At 41.4% G+C, this 27,706-nt stretch overlaps 1 protein-coding gene across 5 annotated transcripts in view; it reads left to right on the forward strand.

Moving 5' to 3' along the window:
- Positions 1–27,706, forward strand: part of OCA2 (OCA2 melanosomal transmembrane protein) — a 258,159-nt gene that overhangs the window by 63,203 nt on the left and 167,250 nt on the right. For all 5 annotated transcript variants that reach the window (XM_033400198.2, XM_004276885.4, XM_049712577.1 and 2 more), the window contains exons 10-11: positions 26,265–26,336; positions 27,560–27,625. In XM_033400198.2, the coding sequence (XP_033256089.1) occupies positions 26,265–26,336; positions 27,560–27,625 (138 nt within the window). The remainder of the gene's footprint in view (positions 1–26,264; positions 26,337–27,559; positions 27,626–27,706) is intronic.

Here is a 27,706-nt window from a genome sequence, read left to right on the forward strand (position 1 = left end):
ATACCTTACTGTAGTTTTGATTTGCATTTCTCTAATAATTAGTGATGTTGAGCAGCTTTTCATGTGCTTCTTAGCCATCTGTATGTCTTCTTTGGAGAAATGTCTATTTAGGTCTTCTGCCCATTTTTTGATTGGGTTGTTTGTTCTTTTAATATTGAACTGCATGAGCTGTTTATATATTTTGGAGATTAATCCTTTGTCCGTTGATTCGTTTGCAAATATTTTCTCCCATTCTGAGGTTTGTCTTTTTGTCTTGTTTATAGCTTCCTTTGCTGTGCAAAAGCTTTTAAGTTTCATTAGGTCCCATTTGTTTATTTCTGTTTTTATTTCCATTACTCGAGGAGGTGGGTCAAAAAGATCTTGCTGTGATTTATGTCAAAGAGTGTTCTTCCTATGTTTTCCTCTAAGAGATTTGTAATCTCCAAGCTTACATTTAAGTCTTTAATCCATTTTGAGTTTATTTATATTTATTTATTTGAATTTGTCATCTTGTATTCTTTTCTTTTCCTTTTTTAAAAAAAATATTTATTGGAGTGTAATTGCTTTACAATGGTGTGTTAGTTTCTGCTTTATAACAAAGTGAATCAGTTATACATATGTTCCCATATCTCTTCCCTCTTGCATCTTGCTCCCTCCCACCCTCCCTATCCCACCCCTCTAGGTGGTCACAAAGCACCGAGCTGATCTCCCTGTGCTATGCAGCTGCTTCCCACTAGCTATCTACCTTACGTTTGGTAGTGTATATATGTCCATGCCTCTCTCTTGCTTTGTCAGAGCTTATCCTTCCCCCTCCCCATATCCTCAAGTCCATTCTCTAGTAGGTCTATGTCTTTACTCCTATCTTGCCCCTAGGTTCTTCATGACCTTTTTTTTAAAAAAATCTTTATTGGAGTGTAATTGCTTTACAATAGTGTGTTAGTTTCTGCTTTATAACAAAGTGAATCAGTTATACATATACACATGTTCCCATATCCCTTCCCTCCTGTGTCTCCCTCCCTCCCATCCTCCCTATCCCACCCAACTACGTGGTCACAAACCACCTAGTTGATCTCCCGGTGCTACGTGACTGCTTCCCACTAGCTATCAACTTTATGCTTGGTAGTGTATATATGTCCATGCCACTATCTCACCTCGTCACAGCCTCCCCCTCCCCCTCCCCATATCCTCAAGTCCATGCTGTCGTAGGTCTGTGTCTTTATTCCCATCTTACCCCTAGGTTGTTCATAACCATTTTTTTTTCTTAGATTCCATATATATGTGTTAGCATACGGTATTTGCTTTTCTATTTCTGACTTCGCTCTGTATGACAGAGTCTAGGTCCATCCACCTCACCACAAATAACTCAATTTTGTTTCTTTTTATGGCTGAGTAATATTCCATTGTATATATGTGCCACATCTTCTTTATCCATTCATCTGTTAATGGACACTTAGGTTACTTCCATGTCCTGGCTATTGTAAATAGAGCTGCAATGAACATTTTTGTACATGATTATTTCTGAATTATGGTTTTCTCAGGGTATATGCCCAGTAGTGGAATTGCTGGGTCGTATGTTAGTTCTATTTTTAGTTTTTTAAGGAACCTCCATACTGTCCTCCATAGTGGCTGTTATCAATTTACATCCCCACCAACAGTGCAGGAGGGTTCCCTTTTCTCCACACCCTCTCCTGCATTTATTGTTTGTAGATTTTTTGATGATGGCCATTCTGACCAGTGTGAGATGATATCTCATTGTAGTTTTGATTTGCATATCTCTAATGATTAGAGATGTTGAGCATTCTTTCATGTGTTTGTTGGCAATCTGTATATCTTCTTTGGAGATATGTCTATTTAGGTCTTCCATTTTTGGATTGGATTGTTTGCTTTTTGATATTGAGCTGCACGAGCTGCTTGTTAATTATGGAGGTTAATCGTTTGTCCCTTGCTTCATTTGCAAATATTTTCTCCCATTCTGAGGGTTGTCTTTTGGTCTTGTTTATGGTTTCCTTTGTTGTGCAAAAGCTTTGAAGTTTCATTAGGTCCCATTTGTTTATTTTTGTTTTTATTTCCATTTCTCTAGGAGGTGGGTCAAAAAGGATCTTGCTGGGATTTATGTCATAGAGTGTTCTGCCTATGTTTCCCTCTAAGAGTTTTATAGTGTCTGGCCTTACATTTAGGTCTTTAATCCGTTTTGAGTTTATTTTTGTGTATGGTGTTAGGGAGTGTTCTAATTTCATTCTTTTACATGTACCTGTCTAGTTTTCCCAGTACCACTTGTTGAAGAGGCTGTCTTTTCTCTACTGTATATTCTTGCCTCCTTTATCAAAGATAAGTTGACCATATATGCGTGGGTTTATCTCTGGGCTTTCCCTCCTGTTCCATTGATCTATCTTTCTGTTTTTGTGCTAGTACCATACTGTCTTGATTACTGTAGCTTTGTAGTATAGTCTGAAGTCAGGGAGCCTGATTTCTCCAGCTCCGTTTTTCTTTCTCAAGATTGCTTTGTCTCTTCGGGGTCTTTTGTGTTTCCATACAAACTGTGAAATTTTTTGTTCTAGGTCTGTGAAAAATTCCATTGGTAGTTTGACAGTGATTGCATTGACTCTTTAGATTGCTTTGGGTAGTAGAGTCATTTTCACAATGTTGATTCTTCCAATCCAAGAACATGGTATATCTCTCCATCTATTTGTATCATCTTTAATTTCTATCATCAGCATCTTATAATTTTCTGCATACAGGTCTTTTGTCTCCCTAGGCAGGTTTATTCCTAGCTATTTTATTCTTTTTGTTACAATGGTAAATGGGAGTGTTTTCTTGATTTCACTTTCAGATTTTTCATCATTAGTGTAGGAATGCAAGAGATTTCTGTGCATTAACTTTGTATCCTGCTACTTTACCAAGTTCATTGATTAGCTCTAGTAGTTTTCTGGTAGCATCTTTAGGATTCTCTATGTATAGTACCATGTCATCTGCAAACAGTGACAGCTTTACTTCTTCTTTTCTGATTTGGATTCCTTTTATTTCTTTTTCTTCTCTGATTGCTGTTGCTAAAACTTCCAAAACTATGTTGAATAAGAGTGGTGGGAGTGTGCAACCTTGTCTTATTCCTGATCTTAGTAGAAATGGTTTCAGTTTTTCACCATTTTGGATGATGTTGGCTGTGGGTTTGTCATATATGTCCTTTATCATGTTGAGGAAAATTCCCTCTATGCCTACTTTCTGCAGGGTTTTTATCATGAATGGGTGGTGAATTTTGTCGAAAGCTTTCTCTGCATCTATTGAGATGATCATATGGTTTTTCTCCTTCAATTTGTTAATATGGTGTATCACATTGATTGATTTGCATTTACTGAAGAATCCTTGCATCCCTGGGGTAATGTGTATGATCCTTTTAATGTGCTGTTGGATTCTGTTTGCTAGTATTTTGTTGAGGATTTTTGCCTTTATGCTCATCATTTATATTGGCCTGTAGTTTTCTTTTCTTGTGACATCTTTGTCTGATTGTGGTATCAGGGTGATGGTGGCCTTATTAAATGAGTTTGGGAGTGTTCCTCCCTCTGCTATATTTTGGAAGAGTTTGGGAAGCATAGGTGTTAGCTCTTCTCTAAATGTTTGATAGAATTTGCCTCTGAAGCCATCTGGTCCTTGGCTTTTGTTTGTTGGAAGATTTTTAAACACAGTTTCCATTTCGGTGCTGTGATTGGCCAGTTCATATATTCTATTACTTCCTAGTTCAATCTTGGAAGGTTGTGCTTTTCTAAGAATTTGTCCATTTCTTCCAGGTTGTCCATTTTATTGGCATATAATAATCTATTGGCTTGTAGTAGTCTCTCATGATCTTTTGTATTGCTATGGTGTCAGTTGTTACTTCTCCTTCTTCATTTCTAATTCTGTTGATTCGTCTTCTGCCTTTTTTTCTTGATGAGTCTGGCTAATGTTTTATCAATTTTGTTTATCTTGTCAAATACCAGTTTTTAGTTTTATTGATCTTTGCTATTGTTTCATTCATTTCTTTTTCATTTATTCTGATCTGATTTTTATGATTTCTTTCCTTCTGCTAACTTTCTGGTTTTTGTTTTCCTTTCTCTAATTGCTTTAGGTGTAAGGTTAGGTTGTTTATTTGAGATGTTTCTTGTTTCTTGAGGTGGGATTGTATTGCTATAAACTTCCCTCTTACAACTACTTCTGCTGCATCCCATAGGTTCTGGGTCGTCATGTCTTCATTGCCATTTGTTTCTTGGTATTTTTTGATTTCCTCTTTGATTTCTTCAGTGATCTCTTGGTTATTTAGTACTGTGTTGTTTATCCTCTGTGTGTGTATTTTTTTACAGTTCTTTTTCCTGTAATTGATATCTAGTCTCATAACATTGTGGTTGGAAAAGATACTTGATATGATTTCAATTTTCCTAAATTTACCAAGGCTTGATTTGTGACCCAAGATATTATCTATCATGGAGAATGTTCCATGAGCACTTGAGAAGAATGTGTATTCTGTTGTTTTTGGATGGAATGTCCTATAAATATCAATGAAGTCCATCTTGTTTAATGTATCATTTAAAGCTTGTGTGTCCTTATTATTTTCATTTGGGATGATCTGTCCATTGGTGAAAGTAGGGTGTTAAAGTCCCCTATTATTATTGTGTTACTGTCGATTTCCCCTTTTATGGCTTTTAGCATTTGCTTTATATTTTGAGGTGCTCCTATGTTGGTGCATAAATATTTACAATTGTTATATCTTCTTCTTGAATTTATTCCTTGATCATTATGTAGTTTCCTTCTTTTTCTCTTGTAGTAGTCATTATTTTAAAGTGTATTTTGTCTGATATGAGAATTGCTACTCCAGCTTTCTTTTTATTTCCATTTGCATGGAATATCTTCTTCCATCCCCTCACTTTCAGTCTGTATGTGTCCCTGTGTCTGAAGTGGGTCTTTTGTAGACAGCATGTAGGTGGGTCTTGTTTTTGTATCCATTCAGCCAGTCTATGTCTTTTGATTGGAGCATTTAATCCATTTACATTAAGGTAATTATCGATATGTATGTTCCTATCACTTTTTTCTTAATTGTTTTGGGTTTGTTTTTTGTAGGTCTTTTCCTTCTCTTGCGTTTCCTGCCTAGAGAAGTTCCTTTAACATATGTTGTAAAGCTGGTTTGGTGGTGCTGAATTCTCTTAACTTTTGCTTGTCTGTAAAGGTTTTAATTTCTCCACTGAATCTGAACGAGATCCTTGCTGAGTAGAGTAATCTTGGTTGTAGGTTTTTCCCTTTCACCACTTTAAATAGGTCCTGCCACTGCTTTCTGGCTTTGCAGAATTTCTACTGAAAGATCAGCTGTTAACCTTATGCAGATTCACTTGTATGTTATTTGTTGCTTTTCGCTTGCTGCTTTTAACATTTTTTCTTTGTATTTAATTTTTGATAGTTTGATTAGTATGTGTCTTGTTGTGTTTCTCCTTTTATTTATCCTGTCTGGGACTCTCTGTGCTTCCTGAACTTGACTGACTATTTCTTTTCCCATGGTAGGGAAGTTTTCAACTATAATCTCTTCAAATATATTCTCAGATCCTTTCTTTTTCTCTTCTTCTTCTGGGATGGACCCCTAAATTAGAATGTTGGTGTTTTTAATGTTGTCCCAGAGGTCTCTGAGACTGTCCTCAATTCTTTTCATTCTTTGTTCTTTATTCTGCTCTGTGGCAGTCATTTACACTATTCTATCTTCCAGGTCACTTATCCATTCTTCTGCCTCAGTTGTTCTGCTATTGATTCCTTCTGGAGTATTTTTAATTTCAGTTATTGGGTTGATCATCACTGTTTGTTTGTTCTTTAGTTCTTCTAGGAAATTGTTAAATGTTTCTTGTATTTTCTCCATTTGATTTCCCAGATTGCATCATCTTTACTATCATTACTCTGAATTCTTTTTCACGTAGGCTCCCTATATCCTCTGCATTTTTTTGGTCTGGTGAGATTTTACCTTGCTCCTCCATCTGCTGCATATTTCTCTTTCTTCTCATTTTTTTAACTTACTGTGTTTGAGGTCTCCTTTTTGCAGGTTGTAGGTTCGTAGTTCCTCTTATTTCTGGTGTCTGCCCCTAGTGGGTGAGGTTGGTTCAGTGACTTGTGTAGGCTTCCTCGTTGGGGGGACTGGTGCTTGTGTTCTGGTGGGTGGGGCTGGATCTTGTCCCTCTATTCGGCAGGGCTGCATCCAGTAGTGTGTTTTGGGGTGTCTGTGAACTTAGTATGGCTTTAGGCAGCCAGTCTGCTTATGGGTGGGGCTGTGTTCCCGTCTTGCTAGTTGTTTTGCATGAGGCATGCAGCACTGGAGTTTGCTGGCCGTTGGGTGGAGCTGAGGCTTAGTGTTGAGACAGAGATATCTGGGACAGCTCTCACTGATTAATATTACGTTGGCCAAGAGATCTCTGGTGGTCCAATATCCTGGCCTCGGCTCTCCCACATTGGAGGCTCTGGCCTGACACCTGGCTGGAGCACCAAGACCCTGCCAGCCTCATAGCATGGAATCAAAGGAAGAAAACAAAACAAAACAAAACCAGACAGAACCCCAAAACAAATGGTAAAAGCAAAACTAAACAGACAAAATCACACATAGAAACATATACACACATACTCACAAAAAGAGAAAAAGAGAAAAAAAAGAGAAAAAAAATAAAGGAACCAATAAACAAACCCAGCAATGAAAACAAGCACTAAAAACTAAATTAAGATAAACATAAAACCAAAAACAAATCAAACACTGAAAGCAAGCCCAAAATCTACAGTTGCTCTGAAAGTCCACTGCCTCAGTTTTTGGAACATTCGCTGTCTATTCAGGTATTCCACAGATGCAGGGTTTATCAAGCCTATTGTGGGGATTTAATCTGCTGCTCCTGAGGTTGCACGGAGAAATTTCCCTTTCTCTTCTTTGTTCACACAGCTCCTGAGGTTCAGCTTTGGTTTTGGCTCTGCCTCTGTGTGTAGGTCGTCCTCAGGCATCCTTTCCCTGCCCAGACAGGAGGGGTTATAGCAGCAACTGATTAGGGCTGTCTTGCTCACTCAATCTGGGGAGAGGGAGGGGTGCGGTAGTCATAATTGAAATGTGGGGAGTGCTTGCAGCAGCAGAGGCTGGCGTGACATTGCAACAGCCTGAGGCGTGCCATGTGTTCTTCCAGGGAAGTTGGCCCTTGATCATGGGACCCTGGCAGTGGCGTGCTGCACAGGCTCCTGTGGGCATGTGGGTAGTGACCTGTGCTTGCACACAGGATTCTTGGTGACAGCGGCAGCAGCGGTAGTGGTCCATGCCTGCCTCTGGGGTCCGAGATGATAGCTGTGCCTTGAGGCCATCTCTGGAGCTTGCTTAGGTGGTGCTGTGTTGTCTGTGGGCACACAGAGCAGGAAGCCCCTCTCCTCGTGCACCCTGAAACAATGGTTTCTTGCATCTCGGGCAGTTCCAGACTTTTTCACGGACTCCCTCCCGGCTAGCTGTGGTGCACTAGCCCCCTTCAGGCTGTCTTCATGAAGCCAACCCCAGTCCTCTCCCTGGGGTCTGACCTCTGCAGCCTGAGCCTCAGCTCCCAGCCCCCACCTTCCCCAGTGGCTGAGCAGCCAAGTGTCTCAGGCTGGTGAGTGCGGGTCGGCACCAATCCTCTGTACAGGAATCTCTCCACTTTGCCTTCTGCACCCCGGTTGCTGTGCTCTCGTCTGTGGCTCTGAAGCTTCCCCCCACCCTCTCCCCACCAGTGAAGGGGCTTCCTAGTGTGTGGGAACTTTTCCCCCTTCACAGCTCCCTCCCAGAGGCACAAGTCCCGTCCCTATTCTTTTGTCTCTGTTTTTTCTTTTGCCCTACCCATGTATATGGGGAGTTTCTTGCCTTTTGGGAAGTCTGAGGTCTTTTGCCAGTGTTCAGTAGGTGTTCTGTAGGAGTTGTTGCACATGTAGATGTATTTTTGATTAATTTGTGGGGAGGAAGGTGATCTCCACGACTTACTCTTCTGCCATCTTGAAGGTCTCCCCTTGGTTATTGTTACTGAAGAACTCCTTTCAGTATGTCTTACAGGGCATCTGTAATGGTGGTGAACTCCCCCAGCTTTTGTTTGTCTGGGAAAACATTTATTTCTCCTTTGTATCTGTAGGATAACTTTGCTGTGTATTCTTGGTTGGCAATTTTTATCTATCAACACTTTGAATATGTCATTTCACTCTCTCATCGCCAGTAGGATTTGTTAAGAGATATTAAATTTCTCTGTTCATTTTTTATTGTTGACATTTTCATTATATTGTATTGGAGAGGGACTTTTTACATTGAGATTACATGAACTTGCATGTCCAAGTCTTCTCCCAGGTTTGGGAAGTTTTTAGCTATTACTTCTTTAAATAAAGTTTCTTCATCCTTCTTTCTCTCCTCTCATTCTGGAACCCCAGTTATCCTACATGAACGTTTGACAGAACTCCACAGATCATGAAGGCTTTCTTTGCTTTTGTTCATTATTTCTTCTTTGGTTTCCTCTGATTCAGTTATTTCATAGCTCCTGTCCAATAGGTCACTTATTTTATCTTCCATTTGGTCTACTCTGTTGTTGATGCTCTATTGCATTTTCCATCTCATTCATTGAGTTCTTTAGCTCCAGAATTTCTGTTTGGTTCTCTTTTATGATTTCTATCTATTTGTTAATTTTCTCATTTTGTTCATGTGTTGTTTTCCTGATTTCACTGAGTTGCCTTTCTGTATTTCCTTGTAGGTCATTGAATGTCCTCAATACAGCTATTTATTTTTTTCATACAATTTTAAGGGTTACACTCCATTTACAGTTATTACAAAATATTGGCTACAGTCCCCATGTTGTACAATACATCCTTGTAGCCTATCTTATACCCAGTAGTTTGTACCTCCCTCTCCCCTACCTCTATATTGCCCCTCCACCCCCTCCCCACTGGTAACCACTAGTTTGTTCTCTATATCAGTAAAGCTATTTTGAATTCTTTATCAGCTAGATAGTAAAATTCTGTGCCTTTGAGTTAAGTTATTGGAGGACTGTTGTTATCTTTGGTGATGACATATTTCCTTGATTTTTTATGTTCCTTGTAGTTTTGCATTGTTGCTTTCTCATTTGAAGTAGGAGATATCTCCTCAAATCTTTACTAGTTGTATTCAGGTGGGATATACCATTTGTTCGTCCTTTTATACCTGAGACTTTCTCTGACCTGGTATGGACACACCTGCTGCATGCTTCTTGCTCCTTCTTGTGGCAGAATTTGTAAACTTTTATGTGTTCTCTTGTTCTTACAGCTCACCATGCTGGCTGCTGGAAACCTGTCTTTTGTTTGCAGAAGGTGGTGCTACAGTTCCAGTTCTCCCTAGCCCACAGACTTGGTCTGTTCTCTGGCAGCACTCCATTTACCATTGATCAGGAGTGCCCTCACCACCACACAGGGAGCACATACTAGGAGCCATTGCAGGGGCAGGGGAGGTCTTTTAGGGGTGCCTGCAGGCCTTGCGGGGGATCCTAGGGTGAGTTTCTCCCAGAGGTTTGTGGTCAAACTTTCTGCTGAAGTGCTGAGTGAAGTAATCAGGAACTGTGTTCCTTTAATGCCCTTTGATAATCTCATTTGACTCTTTTCTGACCTCCCTCCTCGCAGGCATGGAAGCCCTGCCTGGGCACTCTGGTGCTGGCAGAGAGAAGTGGGTTCTCCAGCTGCATTCTGCACAGGTGGGGAAGCCAAGCACTCCCTCACTACTGTCCTTCCCCTGTCAGCTGGTTCACCCCTGTGCTGTGTGGCCTTGGGGGAAGGACAGCACTGACCAATTTCCTATTACCCTCACCAGTGTGTCCTGACTCCTATTGTTTTCCTTCAGTGACATGCTGGAATCTCCTCTCAAGAAGGCTGGATATCTACAAATTCTTTCTTATTCGTGGGCATCAGCCCAGGTCAGCACTCTCCAGGTTTTCCCTGACCATAGTCAAGAGGGATTAGAGAGGCACTGCTGGCTTCTACTGGTTTCACAGCCTGGGCTGGGGTCTGTCTACTTATTACTGGATACACAGGCAGGAGAGCCTCTTCCTAGATCCTTTGGACTCTACTGCTCCTGCAGAAGTACTTTTCTTCATGGATGGATGCCTAGTTAGCTGTCAAAAAAGGGGGACAAAAAGAAGGGACATCTCATGCTTCCATGATGCTGACATCACCCCAGTTTGCTTTACTTAAATTGTTTTAAAAATATTTTATTTATTTATTTTTGGCTGCATTGGGTCTTCTTTGCTATGTGTGGGTTTTCTCTAGTTGTGACAAGTGGGGGCTGCTCTTCATTGTGGTGCGCAGACTTCTCACTATGGTGGCTTCTCTTGTGGAGCATGGGCTCTAGGTGTGCGAGGGCTTCAGTAGTTGTGGCATGGAGGCTCAGTAGTTGTGGCTCATGGGCTCTAGAGCACAGGCTCAGTAGTTGTGGCACATGGGCTTAGTTGCTCTGCAGTATCTGGGATCTTACTGGACCAGGGATCCAGTGTGTCCCCTGCATTGGCAGGCACTGTGCCACCAGGGAAGTCCCCAGTTTGCTTTTAAATGTTCAGAACATGAGATGGTTAACTACTGTTCTTCCTTGGGCTAATTTGGTAAATGGAAGGATAAATGAAGTGCAGGAAGACCCATCAGAAGAAGAATGAGGTACCTAGATGCCTGCAGACATGTGGGACTCCCATGGCTCCCATTTCTTCCTGTGTGGTGTGGTGGCTGCTGCACACCGTCCCCAAGCAGCTGTGTGCCACCGCATATGTGCCCTGGGCTCTGGGGACCCCACACAAGCTGGGAGCCTTTGCTTTGTGTCATCTCACATAAACTCTCCTGGCCTGGGGAGCAGTGGGCAGCAGCAGTGCCTGTTTGGGGAGGGGCTGCTCATGGAGGGTGGTGCCTGTGACTTCCTGAGCCCCTTCCCTCCCAGCACAATGGTAGGAGCCAGCTGGTGCATAGCAACGGGGGCAGCAGTGAGGGTGGGTTTCCTAGGCATTCCTCAGCTCTGAAGCCTGTGTTTCTGAAATCCCCAGGAGAGTACAGTACCAGAAGTGGTACAGTTCTGGGCCTTGAATTCAGGACCACCCTGCATATCATAGGCATTTCAGAACTTACAGTCTACATGCAGTTGAAGGCCCTGATTTCCAGGCATTTCTTACTGCCATGATGTGGTAGGATGAATATGGGCTTTGTGATGCTAAGTAAATTTCAGTACTTCTCCACATTTCATTTTCTTCATCTGCAAAACTTAGAGAACTCTTCAGTTTTTTGTGAAAGATGAATGGGGCAGTATGGGCAGAGCATGGACTGGCTGTTCCTGGAGGTGATACCCTGCCTCTCTGTGTCCTGGTGTGAGACCTGGACCAGCTCCTATTTTCCTAGGCTGGGTCCTGTCTGACCATGGGTAGTAACAGTGCTCTGCTTGCTTGCTGCAGTGCCTGTCAGGTGTGTCCTCTTTCTACCTTCCCTTGTCTCCTAGGAAGAGGGCGTTCGGTGGTGGGCCCTTGCCCCTCTGTTCCTCCATATGAATGCATTCTGGTCCTTTGGTGCATGGTGGGCTGCCGCCCTCCCCTTGGAAGTCAGGTTTGGTCATGGCCCGTGCCCTGGCTGTCGGGGTGTGAGCAGAGTGACTCCCCCTTCTTCTTGCCTCAGTGGCAGCATGTGTGAAGCAGCTTGGGTCTCTTGGGGACCACAGTGAGCAGAGGCCTGCTGACCACACATGTCGTGGCTCTGCAGGTGCCAAGAGGCTGGCTGAAAGCGGAGGGTGGCCAAACCGTATAGGAAGGGATGGTACCATTTCCTCCCAGTGCCAGAGCCACTAAGCCTGGTTCTCTCATAGCAGGAGAGAACCTCATGACTCTTGCCGAGCTGGGGCCCTGCCTTGGCGGAGCACTGACTGCTGCCAGGTCTCACCACGCTGCCATTGGAGGGAATTTCCGGCATCCATCACTATTCTGGAGTCTCCTTGAGACTGTCCACATGAACCATCTCCTTTCATCGAGGGGCCCAGTTTGCCTAATAAGCTCCAAAAGGAATGGAAGGGGGTGCGCCTGCTGGGCAGCATGGGGCAGAGGGGGTGGTGGTCGGGTCCTGTAGGCCTCACTGGGTGTGCCTGGGCCAGAGGGAGCCCGGGAGGACGAGTGACTTCAGAGCTTCTCAGGGTGACAGCACTGTGCTTACAGGCTTGGGAGGGCCTGGCAACAAGGGTCTCTGCTCTTTCTCACCTCGCCCCCTGCCCTACCGCCCTTGTGGCTGTTCTTGCCCGGGGTCTTCTGTGTGTGGGAGAGGCAGGGGCCATGTCTGAGGGGCAGGCCAGCTGCCACCTCACTGGGGGGCTGTCCCATCACTGCTTTTGAGGTATGAGCATCACAGACACTTCACATAAGAACCAGCAAACCCACTTTCTTCTCAAGTTCGTGTGTTGTGTTCCCACCTTAGTGTCATTGTTTGGCAGGATCTGTATGTTGCCAAACAAAACCCTTCAGCATAGGTGAGTCTGTGTGTCTGTGAGGGCAGGATGGTGTGGGGATGGCACCCAAGCTGTGCTGTGCTGGCATTTCTGATTCCACACTGACCCTGCAGTGCTGCCTGTCCTCTAAGCCAAGGGGACAGAATAGAGAGGGGGTGGGAACAGCCGAGACCACCTGTGCGCATCTGGCTTCTTTGAGAGTTAGGGGAAAGGAAACAGTCATAAGCATCTTGTTCTGAAAGCTCCTTATATTTCAATGGAAGTAATCTCACCTTTCCAAATTTAGGAAGATACTGTCACGGAATTCTGGAATAGGAAGGATCCTTGGGGGTCATCCCATTCGACCCAATGTATTCTTCTTTTTAAATAATTTTTTTTTTTTTTACTGTGAGTGGTATGCTGAATAGGATGCTAAATTCTGTCCTTGATTTAAGTTTAGCAGTGACTTGGAGGGGAGCAGCAATGACTTTTTCTTAATTTTAGAGTTTTTAATTTGAGATAATTGCATATTCACATGTAGTTGGAAGAAGTACAGAGACCCCTGCACTTTTCATCCAGTTTCTCCCAATGGTAACATCTTGCAAGCGTCCAAGTGGGAAAATTTTCCCCTCTTCCTTTCTAGGTTTTTTGGTTGGTCTAATAACTAACTTGATATAAGATAGATTAACAGGAGAAAAACAAATTTAATTTTGTATGTACAGGAGCCCCATAAAAATATGAGACTCAAAGAAGTGACCAAAGCAGGCAGCATTTATACCTTGTAGACAAACCAAAAATAAAGCTGTAAAGAATTGATGAAAAAAGGGGTTTGGGCTTGGGGTAGTAAATTAGTTAAGAAATAACAAGGTTTGTTTATACAGCCTTCTTGGCCCTAAATCCCCTGTTTCTGGATGTCTCTTTACCTCCTGGTACAGGGAGGTTACTTTTCACATGTGAGATTTATTTCTGGCTTTTAGGGGGACACAGGCAGGTCCGAGTGTCCTTCTCGCATTGGTTGTTTCTCAAGTAACTTTAACCCAAAATAATCAATATACCAAAGTGGCATATTTTGGGGTGGCATATTCTGGCCCCCTTCACAAAACTCTAGTAGTGCATCACATCCAGGACATTGATATTGCCACAGTCAAGTTGCAGAACATTTCCACCTCCACAAGGTCCTCTCACATTGCCCTTTTATAAGCACAACTTCCCTCTCTTCCTTATAACTCCTTTCCTGCTGACAACTAATCTTTCCACCATTTCTATAATTTTGTCATTTCAAGAATAAGATGGAATAAATAAATAAATGGAATCATACAGTTGGTGACATTTTGGGATTGGCTTTTTCCCACTCAATGTAATTCTCTGGAGATCCATCCAGGTTGTTTTGTGTATCAATCATTTGTGCCTTTTCATTGCTGAGTAGGATTCTGTGATACAAATATATTAGTTTGTTTAACCACTCACCCATTGAAGGATATCTGGATTATTTCCAGTTTGGGGCAATTACAAATAAAGCTGCTATGACTACTAATGTACAGAGCTTGTGTGAAGACAGGTTTTCCTTTCTCTGGGATGAAATGCCCAGCGTGGAATTGCTGGGTGGTATGGTAGTTGCATGTTTAGTTTTTTGGATGAGCAATGTGAAAGTGATTCAGTCTCTGCATCCTCACTAGCATTTGGTGTTGTTTCTACTTTTAATTTCAGCCATTCTTATAGGTGTGTAGGGACATCTCATTATTTCAAGCCCTAAAGCCCTTTCAGGACTCTGTGGAAGGAGCATCTGCCCCCCCTCCATTCTCCCTTTAGCTTGTTCTAAGGTGCAGACCCATGGCTTCCCCCCGCGTGGGTCATGAGCTCTGTGAGGGGCACCGCTGGCTTTAATTTCCTGACCACGGTTGTCTCTCACTGCCTAGACACTGTGCCTTGACTGTTCTGTGAGCAGGAAGCAGCCGCACTTGCATTTTCGGGGCACTGGCCTCCTCCAGAGGTCATATGAGGGTTGTGGTGGTTCTTGCCCTGGGAGTCCCTCCTGACTGATGGGCAGAGGGGCTTTTTTGTTCTGTCCTGGGGCTTGTAAGTGTCCATCTGTGCTGAGAGCAGAGGAATTCCCTTCTGTGTCCAGGGACCTTTAGTGCCTGTCTCAGTCTGTTTGGGCTGCTATAATAAAATACGCAGACTGGGAGGCTCATCAACAACAGAAGTTTATTTCTCATAGTTATCATTCAGACCATAGCATTCCAACCCTGGTCCCCTCAAATTCATGTCCTTCTTGAATGCAAAATACATTTATTCCATATCAGTGTACCTGGTCCCTCTCCATATTCTTGGACAGCATAGAAATGAATATCTCTCCCACGAGACACTTAGGCAAGCAAAGCTTTTTATTGAAAGCTTTTAATTTTATTTATTTATAGCTTGTGCACAAGGGAGAAGGTGGAAGGATGTCACCTCCCCTAAGAACTTTTAAGGGAGGGGTTTTAAAAGCAGTGTGAGGGAGGAGGACGCAAGGTGACACATCCGCTTGTGCTCAATTCTTGGATTGGTTGGTCTCCAGGTGAAGTTTTGAGCATCAACAGTCTTCTTGTTTCAACCGTCTGAGGTCTGGGGTCTCTGTGCTTGCTGTCAGCATTTTTCATCTGGTGGGGGTCAGCTTCCTACAAAAACAACTTAGAAGTGTGTGTCAGGCCTTCATCTGTATCTTTCAGCGAACTGGAAGTTTGGTGATTCTGCTGTGTGTTGGATTTATAGTCCCAATTTTGTCCTTTGGAACTATGTACGTCAGGGGAACAGAGATAGAGCTTTTACTCCTGTGGGTCTCTGGTTATTGTCTCAGAAGCCCAAGCCTTTAGGCGCTTTGTTTTCCTGGGCCTGTCAAGCCCACTTGCTCAAGGCTATTCTCTCAGTCCTTTTCCAAAATGGCTGTACTCTTGTCTTCCTGTCTCACCAATAGCCCCCAAAGTCTTAACTTTTTCCAGAAGCCACTCAAAAGACTAAGTCCAGAGTCTTATCTAAATATAATCTAAATCAGACATGGATGAGACTCAATGTACATGCTGAAGGAAATTTCTCCCTGCTGTGCACCAAACATGCCAAATCTGTGAAATCAAATGAGCTTCTAAAATACAGTGGTTGGACACGCATAGGATAGATATTCCCATTACAAAATGGTGAAATAATAAAGACAGGAGTTGGTAGGTCCCTGGCAAGTCCACAAACTTGAGGCCAACTGGGGCAGGGGTCCTGCCCCCACTGCTCAGCACATGGCTTTGCTGGGTACAGCCCGTGCTGCAGCTCTCACAGGTTGGGGTCACATGCCTGTGGCTCTCCTGGGCTGGAATCAAATACCAGTGGCTTTACTGGTCTGTGGCTCTACTGGGCATTGCCCTGGCAGGGGCTTTCTGCTGTGGCCCCATGCTCTTGGCTGTCCTATGCCTGGGTCAAGCCTAAGGCGCAAGGTGGCCTCATCCTTCAAAATCTAAGTGGAGATAGCTGTGCCCCTGTGCTTTGCTGGGCATACTGCCTGCTGGAGCTTGCAGTGTGAAGCATCAACAGGCAGCACTGGCCCTTCCTTTGAAGTCTTTCCGCCAAGCAGGCCCTTTCACTTTGGGCCTGTGATGGGAGGGGCAGCCCTGGTGATCTCTGAAATGCCTTCAGGGTTATTCTTTGATTGTCTCGGACTGTAGGTGTCTGCTTCTGTTTGGATGGCTCAGTAGTCTCCCTGTTGTCTTGATGACTAGCTCCTGGTTCTGTTGGGCTGGCAGATCCATACTAATGTCATACGAGGTTTGACCATGCCCTTTCATGTAGCTCCTCAGTGATCTTCCTTATTTATTTCATATACACAGCCCAAATTTTTAAGTTCTGCTTCCTTTTTGATGATCAGTTCCATCTTTAAGTCATTTTTCTCTTCTCTCATTTTACTAAAAGCATTCCAGAGGAACCAGTCAGTTCTTTCAATCCTATCTTAAAAATCTCCTCCACCAAATAGCCAAATTCATTGGTCATAAGTTCTGCCTTCCACAAAATACTAACACAATTCAGCCAAGTTCTTTACCACTTTATAACAAGGATTGCCTCCTCTTCATTGTCCTGTAACATCTTTCTCATTTCTAGTTGAGACCACTGATGTTTCCACCAACACTGTTCGTGACCACTTAGGAATTCTCTCAGAAGATTGAGACTTTCTCTACAGCTCTCCTCTTCTCCTTGTAAGCCCTCACCAGAATTACTTTTGACAATCTTTTCATGGCAATGTAACATTTTACTAGCATGCCCCTGCAAACTCTTTCAGTCTCTACCCATTATCCAGTTCCAAAGTCACTGCCACAGAAAGTGTATTACTGCACTTTCCCCATGTCTCAGTACCATGTTTCTTAGAGCCACTATAACAAAATACCACAGACTGCATGGCTTATAAACAACCGAAATTTATTTCTCACAGTTCTGGAGGTGGGAAGTCCAAGATCAAGGTGCCAGCGTGGTTGGGTGAGGGCCCTCTTCAGGGTTGCAGAATTCTTATTGCATCCTCACATGGTGGAAGGGGTGAGGGAACTCTCCACAGCCTCCTTTATAAGGAAGTTAATCCCATTCATGAGGGATCCAGCCTCATGACATAACCACCTCTGGAAGGACCCACCTCCTAATGCCAATACTTTAGGGATTAGGATTTCAACATATGAATTTTGGAAGGACACAAACATCCATACCTCAACAGCAGTCGCCACCACAACATAGTTTCAGATGTTCCATCACCCCATAAATATCCCTAGGGCCTGTTTGCAGTCTATCCCTATTGCTTCCTCCAGCCTTAGGCAACCCTATCTTTCTGTCTCTCTATATGACCTTTTCTGGACAGTTCATATAAATGGAATGACACAATATACAGTCTTTTGTGTCCGACATCTTTCACGTAGCCTAATGTGTTCTGCTGTCACACAGATGTGTCAAGTAGTTCCATGTTGTGGCATGTACTGCATCTTGTTTTACCCACTCACCATGGATGACATTTGGAATGTTTCCATTTTTTGCCTATTTTGAAGCGTGTTGCTATGAACATTCATGCTTTATGTAGACTGTTAAAAGATAAACTGAGGTATATTAAATTTTTAACAGTTTATTTGAGCAAATATTGATTCAGATTGGGCAATGCCATACCGGAAGTTGTTAGGAGGCTCTACCAACAGGAGCAGGGATAGGTTTTTATAGAGAAAAGACAGAAGCAAAGCCAGGAAATGATTTGACTGGCTATAGCTTAAGTGTTTGCCTTATTCGGGAAAGGCTAGTTAGCTGTCTATACTCAGTTGTCCTTAGATTTCGATTTCTTAACCATGACGCATTACAAGCTTAGATTTTGGTTTTCTTACATAGGCTGCTAAAGCATTAAAGCCATCTCAGAGATTGTCATACTGAGTGAAGTAAGTCAGAGAAAGACAAATATCATATGATACCATTTATATGTGGAATCTAAAAATAAATTGTAAAAATGAACTTATTTACAAAACAGAAATAGAGTCACAGATGTAGAAAACAAACAAGCTTACCGTGGGGGGAAGCAGAGGAGGGTTAAATTGGGAGATTGATCTTGACATATACACACTACTATATATAAAATAGATAACTAAAAAGAACCTGCTGTATAGCACAGGGGAACCCACTCAATACTCTGTAATGACCTATATGGGAAAAGAATCTAAAAAAGAGTGGCTATATATGTGTGTGTGTATATATATATATATATATATATATATATATCTCAGATGTATAACTGACTCACTTTCCTGTACAGCAGACTAACACAACATTGTAAATCAACTGTATTCCAATAAAAAAAAGCCACCTCAGTCCAATGGCCTCGTTTAACTATTTTAACAGGACATATGCTCTCATTTCTCGTGGGTAGATTCCTAGGAGTGGAATTGCTGGTCATGTGGTAAATTTATTATTTAACTTTGTAAGAAACTGCCTAAGTTTCCCACCATGGCTGCACCATTTTTTAAATACATCTTTATTGTAGTATAATTGCTTCACAATGTTGTGTTAGTTTCTGCCATACAGCAAAGTGAATCAGCTATACGCACACACATATCCCCATATCCCTTCCCTCTTGATCCTCCCTCCCACCCTCCTATCCCACCCCTCTAGGTGATCACAAACCACTGAACTGGTCTCCCTGTGCTCTGCAGTGCTTCCCACCAGCCATTCATTTTACATTTGGTAGTGTATGTATGTCAATGCTACTCTCTAATTACACCCCAGCCTCCCCCTCCCCCCGTGTCCTAAAGTCCATTATCAACGTCTGCATCTTTATTCCTGCTCTACCGCTAGGTTCATCAGTGCCATTTTTCTAGACTCCATATATATGCATTAGCCTATGATATTTGTTTTTCTCTTTCTGTCTGAATTCACTCTGTATGACAGTATCTAAGTCCATCCACGTCTCTGCAAATGACACAATTTTGTTCCTTGTTTATGGATGAGTAATATTCCATTATACATGTGTGTCACATCTTCTTTATCCATTTGTTAGTCCATTTAGGTACTTTCCATGTCCTGGCTATTGTAAATAGTGCTGCAATGAACATTGTGGTACATGTTTGTTTTTGGGTTATGGTTTTCTCAGGGTATATGCCCAGTAGTGGGATTGCTGAGTCATATGGTAGTTCTATTTTTAGTTTTTTAAGGAATCTCCATACTGTTCTCCATAGTGGCTGTATCAATTTACATTCCCACCAAAAGTGCAGGAGGGTTCCCTTTTCTCCACACCCTCTCCAGCATTTATTGTTTGTAGATTTTTTGATGATGGCCATTCTGACCAGTGTGAGGTGATACCTCATTGTGATTTTGATTTGCATTTCTCTAATGATTAGTGATGTTGAGCATCTTTTCATGTGTTTGTTGGCCATCTGTATGTCTTTGGAGAAATGTCTATTTAGGTCTTCTGTCCATTTTTGGATTGGGTTGTTTGTTTTTCTGATACTGAGCTGCATGAGCTGCTTGTATATTTTGGAGATTAATCCTTTGTCAGTTGCTTCATTTGCAAATATTTTCTCCCATTCTGAGGGTTGTCTTTTGTTTTTGTTTATGATTTCCTTTTCTGTGCAAAAGTTTTAAAGTTTCATTAGGTCCCATTTTTCTAGTTTTGTTAATTATTTCCATTACTCTAGCAGGTGGGTCAAAAAGGATCTTGCTGTGACTTATGTAATAGAGTGTTCTGCCTCTGTTTTCTTCTAAGAGTTTGATAGTATCTGGCCTTATATTTAGGTCTTTAATCCATTTTGTGTTTATTTTTGTGTATGGTGTTAGGAAGTGTTCTAATTTCACACATTTACATGTAGCTGTCCAGTTTTACCAGCAAGACTTATTGAAGAAACTGTCTTTTCTCCACTGTATATTCTTGCCTCCTTTGTCAAAGATATATACGTAGGTTTATTTCTGGGCTTTCTATCCTATTCCATTGATCTATCTTTCTGTTTTTGTGCCACTACCATACTGTCTTGATTACTGTAGCTTTGTAGTATAGTCTGAAGTCAGGGAGCCTGATTCCTCCAGCTACATTTTTCTTTCTCAAGATTGCTTTGGCTATTTGGAGTCTTTTATGTTTCCATACAAATTGTAAAAATTTTTGTTCTAGTTCTGTGAAAAATGCCATTGATAATTTGATAGGGATTGCACTGAATCTGTTGATTGCTTTGGATAGTGTAGTCATTTTCACAATATTGATTCTTCCAGTCCAAGAACAAGGTATATTTCTGCATGTGTTTATGTCATCTTTGATTTCTTCATCAGTGTTTTATAGTTTTCTGAGTACTCTTTTGCCTGCTTAGGTAGGTTTATTCCTAGGTATTTTATTCTTTTTTTGCAATGGTAAATGATACTGTTTCTTTAATTTTTCTTTCAGATGTTTTGTTGTTAGTGTATAGGAATGCAAGAGATTTCTGTGCATTGATTTTGTATCCTGCTACCTTACCAAATTCACTGATTAGCTCTAGTAGTTTTCTGGTAGCATCTTTAGGATATTCTATGTATAGTATCATGTCATCTGCAAACAGTGACAGTTTTACTTCTTTTCCAATTTGGATTCCTTTTATTTCTTTTACTTCTCTGATTGCCGTGGCTAAAACATCCAAAGTATGTAAACGTGTATAATAGTGGTGAGAATGGGCACCCTTTTCTTGTTCCTGATCTTAGAGGAAATGCTTTCAGTTTTTCACCACTGAGAATGATGTTGGCTGTGCGTTTGTCATATGTGGCCTATATCATGTTGAGATAGGTTCCCTCTCTGCCCACTTTATGGAGAGTTTTTATCATAAATGGGTGTTGAATTTTGTCTAAAGCTTTCTCTGCATCTATTGAGATGATCATATGGTTTTATCCTTCAATTTGTTAATATGGTGTATCACATTGATTGATTTGCATATATTGAAAAATCCTTGCATTCCCAGGATAAACCCCACTTGATCATGGTGTATTATCCTTTTAATGTGCTGTTGGATTCTGTTTGCAAATATTTTGTTGAGGAGTTTTTCATCTATGTTCATCAGTGATATTGGCCTGTAGTTTTCTTTTTTTCTGACATCTTTGTCTGGTTTTTGGTATCAGGGTGATGGTGGCCTCATAGAATGAGTTTGGGAGTGTTCCTCCCTCTACTATATTTTGGAAGAGTTTGAGAAGGATAGATGTTAGCTCTTTCTAAATGTTTGATAGAATTCGCCTGTGAAGCCATCTGGTCCTGAGCTTTTGTTTGCTGGAAGATTTTTAAATCACAGTTTCAAGTTCATTGCTTGTGATTGGTTGGTTCATATATTCTGTTTCTTCCTGGTTCAGTCTTGGAAGGTTGTACTTTTCTAAGAATTTGTCTAATTCTTCCAGGTTGTCCATTTTATTTGCATATAGTTGCTTATAGTAGTCTCTCATGATCCTCTGTATTTCTGCAGTGTCAGTTGTTACTTCTCCTTTTTCATTTCTAATCTGTTGATTTGAGTCTTCTCCTTTTTTTTCTTGACGAGTCTGGCTCATGGTTTGTTGATTTTGTTTGTCTTCTCAAAGAACCAGCTTTTAGTTTTATTTATCTTTGCTATTGTTTTCTTCATTTCTTTTGTATTTATTTCTGATCTGATCTTTATGGTTTGTTTCCTTCTGCTAACTTTGAGTTTTTTTAGTCTTCCTTCTCTAATTGCTTTAGGTGTAAGGTTAGGTTGTTATTTGAGATTTTTCTTGTGTCTTTAGGTAGGATTGTATTGCTATAAACTTCTGTCTTAGAACTGCTTTTGCTGTATCCCATAGGTTTTGGGTTGTCGTGTTTTCATTGTCATTTGTTCATAAGTATTTTTTGTTTTCCTCTTCAATTTCCTCAGTGATCTCTTGGTTATTTAGTAGCATACTGTTTAGCCTCCACGTGTTTGTATATTCTACAGATTTTTTTCATGTAATTGATATCTAGTCTCAAGGTGTTTTGGTCTGAAATGACGCTTGATATGATTTCAATTTTCTTAAATTTACCTAGGCTTAATTTGTCACCCAAGATGTTATCTATCCTGGAGAATGTTCCGTATGTACTTGAGAAGAATGTGTGGTTCTGTGGTTTTTGGATGGAATGTCCTATAAATATCAATTAAGTCCATCTGATCCAATGTGTCATTTAAAGCTTGTGTTTTCTTATTTATTTTCTGTTTGGATGATCTCTCCATTGGTGTAAGTGGGGTTTTAAAATCCCCTACTATTATTGTGTTACTGTCGAGTTTCCTTTTTATGGCTGTTAATATTTGCCTTAAGTATTGTGGTGCTCCTATTTTGGGTGCATAAATATTTACTATTGTTGTATCTTCTTCTTGCATTGATCCCCTGATCATTATTTAGTGTCCTTCCTTGTCTCTTGTAATAGTCTTTATTTTAAAGTCCATGTTTTCTGATATGAGTATTGCTACTCCTGCTTCCTTTTGATTTCCGTTTGCACAGAATATCTTCTTCCATTCCTCACTTTCAGTCTGTATGTGTCCCTAGATCTGAAGTAGGTCTCTTGTAGACAGCATATATACGGGTCTTGTTTTTACATCCATTCAGACAGTCTTTGTCTTTTGGTTGGAGCATTTAATCCATTTACATTTAAGATAATTATTGATATATATGTTCCTATTACCATTTTAAAAATTGTTTTGGTTTTTTTTTTTTTTATAGGTCTTTTCCTTCTCTTGTGTTTCCCACTTAGGGAAGTTACATTATCATTTGTTGTTAAGCTGGTTGGGTGGTGCTGAGTTCTCTTAACTTTGCTTGTCTGTAAAGGTTGTAATTTCTCCAGTCCAATCTAAATTAGATCCTTTTTGGGTAGAGTAATCTTGTTTGTAGGTTTTTCCCTTTCATCACTTAAAATACACCCTGCTCCTCCCTTCTTGCTTGCAGAGTTTTTGCTGAAAGATCAGCTGTTAACCATACGGGGATTCCCTTGTATGTTATTTCTTGCTTTTCCTTGGCTGCTTTTAATATTTTTTCTTTGTATTTAATTTTTGATAGTTTGATTAATATGTGTCTTGGCATGTTTCTCCTTGGACTGATCCTGTATAGGACTCTCTGAGTTTCCTGGACTTGATTGACTATTTCCTTTCCCATGGTAGGTAAGTTTTCAACTATAATCTCTCAAATATTTTCTCAGCCCCATTCTTTTACTCTTCTTCTTCTGGGACCCCTATAATTTGAATGTTGGTGCATTTAATGTTGTCCCAGAATTCTCTGAAACTGTCCTCAATTCTTTTCATTCTTTTTTCTTTTTCTGCTCCTTGGCAGTTATTTTCACCATTTCATCTTTCAGGTCACTCATTCGTTCTTCTGCCTCAGTTATTCTGCCATTTGTTCCTTCTAGGGTATTTTAAATTTCAGTTATTGTGTTGTTCATCACTGTTTATTTGTTCTTTAGTTCTTCTAGTTACTTGTTAAATGTTTATTATATTTTTTCCATTCTATTTCTGTGATTTTGAATCATCTGTACTATCATTACTCTGAATTCTTTTTCTGTTAGACTGCCCATCTCTTCTTCATTTGTTTGGTCTGGTGGGTTTTTACCTTGGTTCTTCATCTGTTGCATATTTCTCTGTCTCCTAATTTTGTTTAAATTACTGTGTTTTTGGTCTCCTTCTGCAAGCTGTAGAGTCGTAGTTCCTTTTAATTCTGTTGTCTGTGCCCAGTTGATGAGGTTGGTCCAGCGACTTGTGTAGGCTTCCTTGTGGAGGGGACTGGAACCTCTGTTCTGGTGGGTGGAGCTGGATCTTGTCCCTCTGATTGGAAGGGCCATGTCCGTTGGTCTGTTTTGCAGTGTCTGTGAGCTTAGTATGACTTTAGGTAGCCTGTCTGCTAATGGGTGGGTTTTGTTTTTTTCCTGTCTTGCTAGTTGTTTGGTGTGAGGCAGTCATCACTGCAGCTTGCTGGCTGGAGCTGGGTCTTAGTTTTGAGATGGAGACCTCTGGGAGAGATCTCAACAATAAATATTCCATGGACCCAGGTGTTCTCTGGTAGTCCAATGTCCTAGACTTGGCTCTCCCACCTCAGAGGCTCAGGCCTGACCACCAGCCAGCACACCAATACCCTGCAAGCCACACAGTGCACAAGAAAAATAAGAAGTAAAAACAAAACAAAACAAAACAAAAACAAAACTAAAAAAGATCCCCCTAAAATGAACAGATGAGACCCCAAGGCAAATGGTAAAAGCAAAACCAAACAGACAAAAATCACACAAAGAAACATATATACAAACACTCACAAAAAGAAAAAAAAGAGAGAAAAGAAAGAAGAGAGTAACCAAACCAGTAAACAATTTCAAAAATGAAAAGAAACACTAAAAACTAAACTAACACAAACATAAAACCAGAAACATATCAAATGCAGAAAGCTAATTAAAAAAGGCAATGAAAGCATAAAACAAACACACAAAAACTATCCAAAAAAATGTAAAGACAAAGAAAGATGAAAGCAGAAGGAAAAAATACAAAACAACAAACTAGTAAAGTAAAAATAGAAAAATGTAAAATATAGTTAAAAATAAAATGAAAGCAAAGCAAAGGAAAAAAGCAAACAAGGAAAAAAACAATATAATGAAAAAGTACAGAATTAGGAAAAAATAAATAAAAATATGTTAAAAATAAAAGCATAAAAAGAAAAGAAAAAGTAAAGAGAAAGGTAAAATTAAAGAATAATAATAATAAAGAAAAAGAACAACAGAACCGAAAAACAAAATAAAACAAAACAAAAGTAGTGATATTTTCCTGTGGCCTTAGCTGTCAGTGTCCTTGCCTCCACAGTGAGCCACAGCCAATCCCTGCCTACCCAGGAAATCCTCCAATACTCCTAGGTAGTTCTCTGGACCTGCTGTGGGCACTGTGGGGTCAGCTCATACTATGATCTTGACCCATGTGTACTTGCCCACAAAGTCCACAGTTGCCCCCAAAGTCTGCAACCTCAATTCTGGGAACCCTCATTGTCTATTCAGGTATTCCACAGTTGCAGGGTTTACCCAGCTGATGGCAGGGATTTAATCCACTGCTTCTGCAGCTGCACAGGGATATTTCCCTTTCTCATCTTTGGTCACACTGCTCCTGGGTTTCAGCCTTGGTTTTGGCCCCCCCTCTGCGTGTGGGCTTCCCTCAGGCATCTGTTCCCCACCTAAGAAGAGGCAAAAGCAGTGGCTGATTAGGGCTCCCTTGCTCACTCAGGTTGGGGCTGAGGGAGGGATATAGCAGTCATAATTGGGATGTGCGGGGAGTGCCTGTGGGCCGCAGAGGCTGGCATGAAGTTGCAAGAGCCCAAGGCATGCCATGTGTTCTTCCAGGGAAGTTGGAAGGCAGCGGCTGGCTGCAGAGGCTTATGGGAAGGTGTGGGAAGAGACCTGCCTTGCACACAGGACCCTTAGCAGCAGTGGCAACAGTCTCTGGGGTCCAAGGTAACAGCTGCGGCTCAGGGTGCACCATTTTACATTCACACCAGCAATGTTTGAGGCTTTCAAATTCTCTGCATCCTTACCTTTCTTTATATTTTGCCTTAGAAATTCCATGCCCACTTGAATTATAATTAAATAGAAAAAGTATTTTCGTGGTTCAGTGGTAATACTGAAGTTTCAATTAGATTAAGCATTTTATAACAGTCTTAGTAATTGGGCAGAATTGATTTATATTGTGGAACTAATTCTCCAGTTGCCTATGGATTATATGGTAAATAATTAATGATAATTTACTGCAGGCTTCCTTATAGAACAAACTTTATCGAGCTTCTACTTCAGGATCATCTAATTATGCTGGAAATCTTTCTTTAGAAAGCAGACTGGTGATGGTTGTGTGTGTCTCTAGGGCATCCAGACTCTGAAACAAAGAAACTCATGATTTATTTATTGTCTTAATAGATATGGTATAAAATGGCCAATCTTCACAAATACTTATACCGATAGAGGCTTCTGTGTGTTTTATTTATTTTTAAAAAATATTTATTTATTTATTTTTGGCTGCATTGGGTCTTGGTTGCGGCACGTGGGATCTTTCGTTGTGGTTTGTGGGCTCTTTATTGTGGCATGTGGACTTCTCTCTAGTTGTGGTGCACAGGCTCCAGAGTGCATAAGCTCAGTAGCTGTGGTGTGCAGGCTCCAGAGTGCATGGGCTCTGTAGTTGCAACACATGGGCTCTCTAGTTGTGGCATGTGGGCTTAGTTTTCCTGTGGCATGTGGGATCTTAATTCCCCCACCAGGGATCAAACCCACTTCCCCTGCATTGGAACGTGGAAACTTAGCCACTGCACCACCAGGGAAGTCCCTTTCTGTGTGTTTTAACGTCCTGTGGATTAGAATGCAGTAATTTTCTATGTTTCTTTCCAGATTGTTCACAGAACACTGGCAGCCATGTTGGGTTCCCTTGCAGCATTAGCAGCACTGGCTGTGATTGGAGATGTAAGTGTAACATTTTGAGTCAATGGCTTAGCACTCAATAGAATGTCAGATTCAAAGACAGTCCAAGAATTAGGCATTAGCTGGTGATTTTACTTTTTTAATATACTCTTTCACATTTCCCATTAGTGGCATGAACTTTACAGCATTGATGAGTAATTAACATTTGACTTTGTCACACACATCCCAGTGGTGTTATTCTCCACCCTAGCTGAGGAAACGCTTGACTCATGGTGGTCAAGCATTTTCCCAGGTCATGCAGCTGAATTATGTTAGAGCTGGCCCTATGTACTGTCAGCCCATGGAAACTAGAAGAGGCCATCCTGGCTGGAGCAGAGAGGTGGGAGACAGTGAGTTTGGGGTTCTGTCCTGCAGACATCAGGAGGTCCCTGGATGTGCAAGTCTGGGGGGAATAGCACCCCCTCAGGGTCTGCGTGTGGTCCATCCTGCAGGGACATTGGAATGAATGTAGGGAAGCAAGAGAGGCCAAGTACCCACTAGAGATGGAGGCCTGTGGAGCCTCCATCTTGAGGAGTAGTGCTGGAACTGACCAAGGTAGAAACATACAGAACTTAGGATTGAAAGCAACTCTGTAGAATTTCAGGGATTGTTCTGAAAAGTGCTACTAAAGGGCAGTCAGTCAAGCAAAGAATAATAACTGGGGCTATGTTCAGTTAGTTATTTGTTTTTTTATTTTCTTTTTCTTGACTAGAGTTGGTATAAACAAACACTAACTCTAAGGGTAAAATGTCCCAGCATCCTAAAACTTACACATAAACCACTGTTATTTTTATTAATTGTTAAGGAGTAGTGTAGTAGTAGTTATTTAATTCTAGAAATCATTGACGTAGCACATGGCTTGTGCTGCAGGAACCTCCCTGGACCACTGTGCAGTCCTTTTCCAACAACCAGGCTCTCCAAGTGCCCTCAGTTCCCAGTCTGGGTTCCCAGTCCCCCATGATTCTACCTTCCCTTAAGGACATGGACGGGGCTTAATAAATCTGCTTTTTTTTTTATTGTCAAGTGCATAAGTTTGACGTTATTATGCTTTGGGTCACGAGTGTTTTTCAGTGATGATATAATCTGATTTCAAAGGCAAGCAGATGGTGTGACTTTCGACTCTGGTCCAATGAGTGGGTTTTCTGTAAAGGGCGGCACATATTTACAGTTTATCACCAGGAGGATGATGCCCAGGACTAATTGGCAAATTTGTGCTTTGATTGCAGAGACCTAGCCTGACCCACGTGGTGGAGTGGATTGATTTCGAGACTCTGGCCCTGCTGTTTGGCATGGTAATGACAGTCCTCCCAGTGGGACAGGGTCCCAAGCTTGCTGTAACCTTGGACCTTCTCTTTTGCCACTGCTGACTCTTA

Source organism: Orcinus orca, chromosome 7 (genome assembly GCF_937001465.1).
Source record: "Orcinus orca chromosome 7, mOrcOrc1.1, whole genome shotgun sequence".
Classification (NCBI taxonomy): Eukaryota; Metazoa; Chordata; class Mammalia; order Artiodactyla; family Delphinidae; genus Orcinus; species Orcinus orca.